Consider the following 12,258-nt stretch of genomic DNA (forward strand, 5'->3'; position numbering starts at 1 on the left):
TGCTCTCCGTGAGTTTGTCCAGGATTGGTTGTATTTATAATTGGTTGTATCTAAATGACAATTTGATATATGCCTGTTGATATGGGGGGTTGGTTTATGGTTCTGAGTTTGAGAAAGGAGACAAAGCTGAACAATGAATTATGCCGATGCTGTCTTATCCTGTGGATCTTCACTATAAAGGATCCCATTTGCCATTATGTTGGGACTCTCAACTTTTCATTAGAGATACTGAACTGTTGAAAGTCAAAATGCTATTGCAATGTGGAAGGAACTCTCAGAGAATTCATTGATAGACACTGAATTGATCTGAGAGTCACAGGGTTTGCGATAGAGCTCATATAATTAAAGATGGACTTTGATAACTAACTCTGACTTGTGTGTGTGGTTTGCTCCCATGATTTGGTAAAAAGAGGAAATTTCCACGACAGGCTTCAGGGTGCCCAAGACCGTCTCATAAAGTTTATTCAGCTGCGGGATCAGGGCGACACCAGTACAGAGATTGCTCAGGAATGGCAGCAGGCAGGTGTAAGTGCATCTGCACGCACATTTTGGCGAAGACCTTTGGAGGATGGCTTGGTGTCAAGTAGGGCAGCAAAGAAGCCACTTCTCTCCAGGAAAAATATCAGGGACAGACTGATATTCTGCAAAAAGTACAGTGATTGGACTGCTGAGGAATGGTGTAAAGTCCTTTTTTCTGATGAATCCCCTTTCCGATTGGGGCATCCGGACAAAAGCTTGTTCGGAGATTACCCAGTGGCGAATTTGCCAATCTTGGTGTTCTCTGGCAAATGAAAAACGTCCTGCACGGTGTTGGGCTGTAAGCACAACCCCCACCTGTGGACGTCGGGCCCTCATACCACCCTCATGGAGTCTGTTTCTGACCGTTTGAGCAGACACATGTGGCCTGCTGGAGGTCATTTTGCAGGGCTCTGGCAGTGCTCCTCCTGCTCCTCCTTGCACAAAGGCGGAGGTAGAGGTTCTGCTGCTGGGTTGTTGCCCTCTTACGGCCTCCTCCACATCTCGTGATGTACTGGCCTGTCTCCTGGTAGCGCCTCCATGCTCTGGACACTACGCTGACAGCTCACATTGATGTGCCATCCTGGATGAGCTGCACTACCTGAGCCACTTGTGTGGGTTGTAGACTCTGTCTCATGCTACCACTGGAGTGAAAGCACCGCCAGCATTCAAAAGTGACCAAAACATCAGCCAGGAAGCATAGGAACTGAGAAGTGGTCTGTGGTCACCAATTGCAGAACCACTCCTTTATTGGGGGTGTCTTGCTAATTGCCTATTATTTCCACCTGTTGTCTATTCCATTTGCACAAAAGTATGTGAAATGTATTGTCCATCAGTGTTGCTTCCTAAGTGGACAGTTTGATTTCACAGAAGTGTGATTGACTTGGAGTTACATTGTGTTGTTTAAGTGTTCCCTTTATTTTTTTGAGCAGTGTATTTAGCAACGCTAGCCGGGCGCAACATTCACTGGGGACAGGGTCGACATGTCCCCCCCCCACATTCAGAAATGACATCATTGCATGTGATACAAAATGAGGCAATGGTCTGCTTTAGGACAGTCGGGTAGGCTGTTTGGAGTCTTACATTTTTTTACAAAAAAACTGTTGCGCCAGTGAATGCAAGTAATCATTAGTATTTTAATCAGCCCTTGCATTTGCAAAGATAATTAAGTCAGATGTTTTATGAATACTTTTTACAATGGCAGCCACAGTCACTGCCCGACGAGTCACTCAGCTTACCTTCCTGTCTTCACAAAACAGTTTTTTTGCTGGCTGCACACCTAATTAGGGTGAAACCTGTAAAATCTAGAATATGTTCTAAGAGAAAGAAACATTATGTGACTATATTCGGGTATATTAGGACTCCTGAGTGGCACAGTGGTCTAAGGCACTGCATCTCAGTGCTTGAGGCATCACTCCCGTGATTGGGAGTTCCATAGGGCAGTGCACAATTGGCCCAGTATCATCCAAGTTTGGCTGGTGTCGGCAGGCATTGTAAATAATAATTTATCCTTAACAGACTTACCTGGTTAAAGAACGGTATCAAGTCAGTATATTGACATATTCACATAAAGTACCAGTCAAAAGATTGGACACACATTCAAGGGTTTTTCTTTATTTTTTTACTATTTTCAAGATTGTAGAATAATAGTGAAGACATCAAAACTATGAAATAACACATATAGTATCATGTACAGTATTAACCAAAAACGTGTTAAACAAATATATTTTATATTTGAGATTCTTCAAAGTAGCCTTGATGACAGCTTTGCACACAATGTAGAAAATAGTACAAATAAGAAAAACCCTTGAATGAGTAGGTATGTCCAAACGTTTGATTGTTATAGCATGTCTTTTGAAAAAGTTACATTTTCATTCAAAGTAAAATGTTACCCCTCCCACAGTTGCACCTCTAACGCAGAAAACTTTCATACAGAAACTGTCATTGGATAATGAAACAAAACAACGAGACAAAAATACCACAGCTGCACCTCTCACACAGAAACGGTCATTGGATAATGAAACAAAACGATGCCCATCCTTACAAAACGTGTTTCCGACACTGATATGCCAAGTTGAAACAACAAAACTCACTATACTTTGCTCCACGATTTGTGTTGTAATGATTATACAAACTTTGATACACTTTTTCTCGATAACCATTTTAGATACAGAAGAAGAAGTCTGAATATTAATTAAAGATCTTTCATCTAAATTATATGTTTTTGTACTGTATTTCAGAAAAATATCAAATGTTCTGAAAATATATGTTTAATTATCACGTGGAATGACCCAAATTCCTTATGAAGTTGGCACATAGTATGGTTGTATGAGTTTCCATGGTGACAATACTTTTCTCCTGATTGATAGTCCTGTATGTATATTCTCATTACAGGGCCACAAGCGGTAGCACTGGATCAAATGTAGACCCTTTGCTAACTAGACACCAGGCGATTGAAATTCATCCATTGGATAATATCAATGTTGACCTGAATGAGGAGGGAACAGTTAGAAGATGGACAGTAGGCACAAATAATCTGAAGGCAAACAAAACAGTGTTACTCATGGGAGCGACTGGAGTGGGAAAATCAACTCTCATCAATTATATTGCCAACTACATCCTTGGGGTCAATTTCGAGGACAACAAAAGATTCCAATTAATCCCAGATGAAAAAAAGAGTCAAACTGCATCTAAAACTACTGCCATCACTGTGTATGACATCTTTGGCCATGAAGGGGACCGTGTTCCTTTTTCAGTTACAATCATCGACACTCCAGGATTTGGAGACACAAATGGGATTGAACAAGATCAACTCATTACTAAAAACCTTCAAGAATTGTTTGAGTCCAAAAATGGAGTGCACCAAATTGATGCTGTGTGTTTTGTTGTTAGAGAGGATGAGGTTCGTCTCACCCTCACCCAACGCTTCATCTTTGAGTCCATCCTTTCCATATTTGGAAAAGACATTGAAAACAATGTCCTTGCACTTATCACATTTGCAAGAGGAGGCAAGCATCCTCCCCCTGCTCTTAAAACCATTAAGGAAGCAGGGATTCCATGTTCAAAAGGGAAACTGAAATTCAACATTACATCTTTCACAAACAGATCAGCTGATCCACAAATTATAACAGATAACAAAAGAAGTTGGGCAATGGGAGAGAAAAGCATGACAAAGTTCATCAACCTACGAAAACGCTGGAAACAAGAAGCTTGCAGCTGACCCAAGAAGTGCTAGTGGAACGCAGACATCTTGAGGCTTGTATTGATGGGATAGAAGATCAGCTAAAGATAACCCTTGACAAACAGATCGAACTTAAAGAAATTCAAAATGTCTTGAAAGAAAACAAGGAAATGATAGATGCTCAAAGGGATTTTGAATTTCTGGTCACCACTAATGAGCTTGTAAGGGTTGATTCTGAAAAGATGGCAACCAACTGCAACAACTGTGAAATGACTTGTCATCTAAGGTGTCCATTAGCCTTACAGAAGCTGTTATTTCTTTGTGAAGCCATGAGAAACCGCCAGTGTAAAATTTGCCCTGGAAAATGTTCCTGGAAAGATCATGTCAAAGAAAAGGTGGTATACCAGACGACTCCAAAAGTTGTGAAGAAAACATACAATAATATAAAAGTTGAGTATGGACAGGGACGAGGTGGAAAAATCATAGCGGTGGATGTGGAGGAAAAGATTCAGTCTGAGAAACAATAATCAGAAGACAAAGGAAACAAACTGCTTGCAAGACTGCAGGAGATTTCACTAAGGCCCAATCCATTGACAGCAGAGGAATACATTGATCTTCTGATTCATAGAGAAACAGAAAATATCGACAGGGTAAAGAAACTTCAGGAAATGAAGGCAAAAGCTCTGCTGATATCTTCAATGACCAAGAAAAACTTGAACAAGGCACAGGATGGGTTCTTAAAAAAATGAAAGGATGTACATCGCATGATTAGCTATACAAACCAGTAAGATTGTGTAAGGATTGATGGAATCATCTGGCCCAGCACATTATCTGTTGTCAGGCCATCATGATAGAGAACCAATTCAAAAGTATTTTTTGACAGAAGAGGTCCTCAAACAAAAGCTGACATTGACACTGAGTGCACAAAACATTAGGAACATCTGCTCTTCACATGACATTACCTGACCAGGGGAATCCAGCTGTGATCCCTTATTGATGTCACCTGTTAAACCCACTTCAATCAGTGTAGATGAACGGGAGGAGACAGGTTAACCTCTTGAAACTCTAGGGGCGCAATTTCATTTTTGGATGAAAAACGTTCCCGTTTTAAACAAGATATTTTGTCACAAAAAGATGCTCGACTATGCATATAATTGATAGCTTTGGAAAGAAAACACTCTGAATTTTCCAGAACTGCAAAGATATTGTCTGTGGGTGCCCTAGAACGGGAGCTACAGGCAAAAACAAGATGAAACGGCAACCAGGAAACCAGCAGGATTTTTGAGGCTCCGTTTTCCATTGTCTCCTTATATGGCTGTGAATGCGAGAGGAATGAGCTTGCCCTTTCTGTCGTTTTCCCAAGGTGTCTGCAGCATTGTGACGTATTTGTAGGCATATCATTGGAAGATTGACCATAAGAGACTACATTTTCCAGGTGTCCGCCCGGTGTCCTCCGTCGAAATTGGTGCGTCTTTTTCAGCTGCTGGTATTTTTCCATGCGATTCTGAGGGGAAAGCAGGCTTCCATGAACTGCATATCAATGAAGAGATATGTGAAAAAACACCTTGAGGATTGATTCTAAACAACGTTTGCCATGTTTCGATCGATATTATGGAGTTAATTCGGAAAATGTTTGACGTTTTGGTGACTGAATTTTCGGTTCGTTTCGGTAGCCAAATGTGATGTACAAAACGGAGCGATTTCTCCTACACAAAGATTCTTTCTGGAAAAACTGAACATTTGCTATGTAACTGAGAGTCTCCTCATTGAAAACATCCGAAGCTCTTCAAAGGTAAATTATTTTATTTATTTGGTTATCTGGTTTTTGTGAAAATGTTGCGTGCTAAATGCTACTCAAAATGCTAAGCTAGCTTAGCATACTCTTACACAAATTAGTGATTTGCTATGGTTCAAAAGCATATTTTGAAAATCTGAGATGACAGTGTTGTTAAGAAAAGGCTAAGCTTGAGAGCAGGCGCATTATTTTCATTTTATTTGCGATTTTCAGAAATCGTTAACGTTGCATTATGCTAATGAGCCTGAGGCTTTATTCACGATCCCGGATCCGGGATGGGGAGTAGAAGGATTTTCCAGCCTTGAGACAATTGAGTGAATGGCAAGACAAAAAAAATGTAAGTGCTTTTGAACGGGGTATGGTAGTAGGTGCAAAGCGCACTGATTTTAGAGTGTCAAGAACTGCAACGCTGACACTGCAACGCTGACACTGCAACACTGCTGAGTTTTTCATGCTCAGCAGTGTGTATCAAGAATGGTCCACCACGCAAAGGACACCCATCCAACTTGACATAACTGTGGGAAGCATTGGAGTCAGCATGGGCCAGCATCCCTGTGGAGCACATTTGACACCTTGTAGAGTCCGTGCCCCGACGATTTGAAGCTGTTCTGAGGGCAAACGTGGGTGCAACTCAACATATTTACAAGATGCACTATGTCGAGGGACATCTTTACTGCAACGTGATTATGTGATTATGCTCATAATGAAAATATCCAATAGGAGCATATTGGACTGCAAAAATAGGTTAACAGTTGACAATGTTTTGTGTATCAAACATCATTAGTTAGTTAAATACTAAGTCACAAAATGTATCTTGAAACTATTAAGTTGGTTCCTATACTGTAGTAGTAATGTTGATTGTGCAATACCTTTTACTTTATATTTAACAGTCAAACAGAATATAGAGCAGTGGTGATGGGGAGACATTGCAGTGTAATGGTCATTGTATGTTTTGTTTCAGTAGGTGTTTTTTTACCAATTGTTTTCATTTCCATGTATTGAATCAATCACTCTTAAGAACATGCATAACAATTAAAGGCACTGTAATGGAACATAACAGGCTTTAGAATCGGCACTGTTATTGCACAAACAATTTTAGTAAACTTGTGATTTCAAATTAGATCACCAAGGCTGCGGTTACAAAGGCAGCACAATCTTTTTTTTCACTAATTGGTCTATTGAACAATCAGATCAGCTCTGAAAAATATCTGATGGAACGATCTGATGTGATTGGTCAAAAGACCAATTAGTGGAAAAAATATCAGAATTGGGCTGTCAGTGTAAATGCAGCCTAAGATCCGGGTGGATTACATCCACATCTATCCACATCATGGAATGTTGTCTTTTTTTGTTTTCACATGTATAGCAATGCATCAGTCCAGGTATGTCATGACCATGTTCTATTAAAAATGGTTTTATTTTCAACCAACATTATATCTAATTTAGATCATATATGCATATGAGCATCTTGCATATTGCAAGTGAAGTTTGACTGATAATGCCTCGCAAGTGTCTGCATCTAATCGCAGAGGACCACCTGTTTGGAAGGTCTAATGGACAGCCTAACAGTCCAGGAAAATTAAGAATATTTTTACACTACATTTTGCTGAGGTCTACAGCGATCGATCTGGATCCCTTTTTCTTAACGCGACGAAAGCACTTTTAGGTTGTCAAGCCCAGTGGTGATTGAAATAATTTTACTTTATATTACTTTAAAATTTGACTTTAGAATTTTAATTTATTTAAAAATTTACTTTCCCTTTAGAATTGCTTAAAACAATATAAGCACCGCAAGCACTTCTGAACCATTCCGATTTCAGATAGGGACTAAACAAGGCTGACCGCTCTCCCCACTCTTATTTTCCATGAGTCATCATGCTAGCACAGATAATTAGAAAAGATAAGGACATACCAGGGGTCACCATACACCAACAGGAATTTAAACTTTTTCTATTTGCATATTTAACAGCTTTGGTAGTGATTCTCGGAGGTTTCTTGAATATCAGATAGTACTGTTGTTTTACTCAAAATACTCAGGGTTTAATTTGTACTTTTAGAAAAAAGATTATACGAATCAAGATTAACGTAGAAGACGTCCCACAATCCCTAAATGTAGTTAAATTCTTAACAAAAGCATTAAATTTTTTAGGATGCAATACCAGGAAGAATAAAACACAGCTCTACCATAAGCGCAATATAGTGTGTTCTGTATTAAATATGTGTAGGCCTGCTACATACCATTTTTGCCCTGGTATTTCATGTTTAATTTATATTTTTATATATTTTTTTTACAGGCAATCAGCAAGCGCAATGAGTTCAGAATATAAACCCAGATCCAAGCTTCTGCATGCTGACATTATCAAAGATTGTAAACAAACCAGTCCAGGACCTCCAACAAAGTATCTGCTAATGACAGAGAAAGAGATTCTGCATGACAGTGAAAATATCAGGCGATGGACTTTTGGTAAAAAGGACCCGAGCAAAATGAACCGAACAATATTGATGATGGGAGAAACAGGAGCAGGAAAATCAACCCTCATCAATGTGATGGTGAACTACATCCTTGGCGTTGATTGGGAGGATAAATACAGATTTGAAATCATTGCTGATGAGAGTCAAAGTCAAACTAGTTCACAAACAACTGCCATCACTGTGTATGAGATCTTTGGTCATGAAGGTGATCACATTCCATTTTCTCTAACCATCATCGACACTCCAGGATTTGGTGACACAAGCGGAATAGAGCAAGACAAACTCATCACAAAAAATCTACAGGAGCTGTTTCAATCTCCAAAATGAGTCAACCACATTGATATGCAGTGTGCTTTGTTGTAAAAGCTGCACAAGTGCGCCTCACACCTACACAGCGGTACATTTTTGATTCTGACCTCTCAATTTTTGGAAAGGACATAAAAAATAACATTGTGGAACTCAGTACTTTTGCAGATAGTGGGGAGCCTTTAGTCCTTCAAGCACTGGTAATGGCAGAAGTTCCATGTGTCAGAAATGAACTTGGTACACCTGTTTACTTCAAATTCAACAATTTGTTTTCTGGTTTACAAATGGATGAAGATGATGAAGAACATAACGATGAAGAGGATGAAGAGGAGGAGGAAAATGATGAGGTGTGTCAATCATCTTGGAAAATGAGCATGAAAAACATGGCCATGTTTTTTGAATCACTATGTACAATGGAAACAAAAAGCTTGGTATTAACACGGCAAGTTTTAGAGAAACGCAAACAACTGGAAATGGAAATCCAGACATTAACAAAGCAGTTACAAGTTGCAATGCAGCGGGTAGAAGCACTGAGGAGGGTCAGCGAACAATTAGAACAACATGAAGAGGACATGGAAGCCAACAGAAACTTCTCCATTCTTTTAGATGTAAGTTTGAAGGAGAAATGTGCCGTAAACAAGAAGGCAAACAATTGTAATTCTTGCAGGGAAACTTGTCATCACCCTTGCACAGAATATTTTGGATGTACACGCATGCAGCAAGACAGATGTACCGTCTGCATAAAGAAATGCAGCTGGAACGATCATTGTAAAGAGAAGTTCATTTATGTCTTCAAAACTGAAGAAGTTGAATCAACGTACCTAGATCTAAAGAGAAAGTATGAAGAATTGGAAGGTCAATCTCTGACAGCAACGATGTTCCTCATCATCTTTTTGAATGAACTTCACCTGCAACTCATTGCCAGCTTAATCTTAAATCTTAAAATATACAGCATTGTTCAAATACTGGATCAGATCGCTCTGAGACCAAATCCAATGAGCGCAGCCAAATACCTTGACCTCCTGATTGAAAAAGCGCAAAGGAATCACAACCCCGAGAGAGTCAAGACACTGACAGATATGAAAGAGCAAGAAAAGCTGAAGAATAACTTTGCCAATCTGGTTCATGAATAAGTGAGTAAATATTGCATTTAATGTCTTCTCCAGTAATTTGCTGTTCTTAAAAAAAAATGGATTTGGGGAAAAATGTAGCTCATGCATCCATTTCTTGTATACATTTCCCCAGGCCAGTGTCTGTACCAAGGACACCCGTTCTGATTATTTTGCTCTGGTACGTGGGACACGCAAAGGTTGCCCACTGTCCCCTTTATTATTTGCCGTCGCCATTGAGCGCCTTTCAGTAGCTTTACGGACATCTTCCTCTTTCCAATGTGTAACACGGGAAGGAGTTGAACATAGGTTATCATTATATGCAGATGATTTGTTACTCTATGTAAGTAGCCCTGTAACGTAAAGTAGCCCTGTTTGCCTTCTATCCTTTCTATTCTGGAGAACTTTGTCTCCTTCTCCGGTTCCAACCGGTTCCAACCGGAATCTCCAGAAAAGTGAGTGCAATCCAGCAGCGCTGCAGCTCCAGCAGTTCAATTTGCTCTTTCAGGTTAGCCGCTCTGGTTTCAAATACCTTGGATTGAAATTCATTATATGCTCTTTTGTTCTGCAAACTTTCCTCCCCTTCTTGCGCAAATGAAAACTGATTTTCAGAGATGGGGTAGCTTACCACGATCACTTATAGGAAGGATTAAAATGCTGTAAAAATGAACAGTTTACCCAAATTCTATTTCAATCTATCCCATTGTTTTTACCAAACTGTTTTTTTAAAAGTCAATCAATCAGGCGGTTACCACATTTATCTGGGGAGGAAAGGTACCCAGAGTCAATAGATCTTTACTTCAGAGATTCAAGTTTAGTGGAGGGCTGGCACTACCCAGCGTTTTATACTATTACTGGGCAGCCAGCTTTCAGAAATTGCCATTCTGGTTACATGCTCCAGATACCTCATAGTGCCACCAAAAGGCACATTCTTGTATTTTTGCTTCTCTTCTTGCGTTACTCTGCTTTTCTCTACCAACATCCCCCTCTCTCAATACTCGCAAACCTGTAGTGCTTTCCACACTTAAGATTTGGTACCAGTTTCGACTGTATTTTAAATTCTCCTCTGCATCTACTATGGGTCCTATAGACAGGAATCACTCTAAATACTATTTGCCTCCATCTCACTTTTTCCGTTACCTTCAAATTAGGCATTGTGTCTCCTCCCAATTTTCTGGCTTCCCTGCTCCACCCCCTTGCTAACACTGGGATGGTATATTGACTCTATTACCTCGACAGAAAGCAGTCATTTCTCAGATCTATCTGTGTATTTTGTCATTGGACAAACACTCCACCAACAAAACTAAATCTGCTTGGCAATGGGAAATGGGTGTTGAATTTAAACAGGAGTGGTGGGACGAGGCTATTGATAGGGAACGCTCCATTGCATCTTGAGCTCATCTTGGTCTCATACAATGTAAGGTTTTACATAGAGTGCATTTTTCCAAATCCAGATTGTCTGAAATATATCCAAATGTAAATGATGAGTGTGATAGATGTCATGTCTCACCATATGACCTTAGTCACATGTTCATTCAATGCTTTAAATTACTGGAATTCTTTAAAAAAAACTTTATCTGAGGTGCTTGAAATGAACCTGCAGCACTGTACCTTGATAGCTCATTTTGGTATTCTAGGAGACTTGTTCTCCTTGGATCCCAAACATGGCGATGTTGTTGCTTTTTACATCCTTATTAGCTCACATTGGAATTCTTCTCCAGTGGAAGTCTGCTCAGTCCCGCACTACTTCTCAATGGCTCAACGATGTAATGTTCTTCCTAAAGCTTTAGAATGTATTCTCTTAGGGGATCCAATGATACATTGGAACCCCTAAGAGAAACTCACTGGTCTTCATGATGTTACTAATACTGAAGCTGTGTTCTAAACCCACTGGTCTTCATGATGTTACTAATACTGAAGCCATGTGCTATAAACCCACTGGTCTTCATGATGTTACTGATACTGAAGCCATGTGCTCTAAACCCACTGGTCTTCATGATGTTACTAATACTGAAGCCATGTGCTCTAAACCCACTGGTCTTCATGATGTTACTACTACTGAAGACATTATAAACCCATGGATCTTCATGATGTTTCTAATACTGAAGTCATGTGTTCTAAACTCACTGGAACTCTCTGGGGAAATGTGAACATCTGGCTTCTGTGCTGTAACCCTGCCCATGCAAATATTACGATACCACAGCTCACATTCTCCCAGCCTGAAACCCTATGGGACTGGGGCAGCTATGTGAGTCTGAATTGGGCTGACGAGGGCTGGGGAACCAGACTTCACGCTACTCTTTGCATAACGTTCAAGTTGGGGACTTCACTCTCAGGTCTTTATATAGCTATGAATTTAAATCAAAGCCACAGCTCTTGAATCTCCCCATCCCGGATCCGCGATCGTGACTAAAGCCTCAGGCTCATTAGCATAACGCAACGTTAACGATTTCTGAAAATCGCAAATAAAATGAAAATAATGCGCCTGATCTCAAGCTTAGCCTTTTCTTAACAACACTGTCATCTCAGATTTTCAAAATATGCTTTTGAACCATAGCAATTCACTAATTTGTGTAAGAATATGCTAAGCTAGATTAGCATTTTGAGTAGCATTTAGCACGCAACATTTTCACAAAAACCAGATAACCAAATAAATAAAATCATTTACCTTTGAAGAGCTTCAGATGTTTTCAATGAGGAGACTCTCAGTTACATACCAAATGCGCAGTTTTTCCTGAAAGCGTCTGTGTGTAGGAGAAATCGCTCCGTTTTGTACATCACATTTGGCTACCGAAACGAACCGAAAATTCAGTCACCTACAACGTCAAACTTTTTCCGAATTAACTCCATAATATCGACCGAAACATGGCAAACGTTGT

General features: G+C 39.9%; 1 protein-coding gene across 1 annotated transcript; it reads left to right on the forward strand.

Annotated features, from left to right (window-relative positions):
- The first annotated feature begins 7,490 nt into the window (after window positions 1-7,490).
- LOC135552129 (uncharacterized) lies at window positions 7,491-9,432 on the forward strand. Its single transcript, XM_064983551.1, is given in 2 exon segments — window positions 7,491-8,306; window positions 8,309-9,432. Coding segments are annotated over 2 exon segments (1,692 nt in total). The 5' UTR covers window positions 7,491-7,709; the 3' UTR covers window positions 9,404-9,432.
- The last annotated feature ends 2,826 nt before the right edge of the window (window positions 9,433-12,258 follow it).

The sequence above is a fragment of the Oncorhynchus masou genome, chromosome 13 (assembly GCF_036934945.1).
Source record: "Oncorhynchus masou masou isolate Uvic2021 chromosome 13, UVic_Omas_1.1, whole genome shotgun sequence".
NCBI lineage: Eukaryota > Metazoa > Chordata > Actinopteri > Salmoniformes > Salmonidae > Oncorhynchus > Oncorhynchus masou.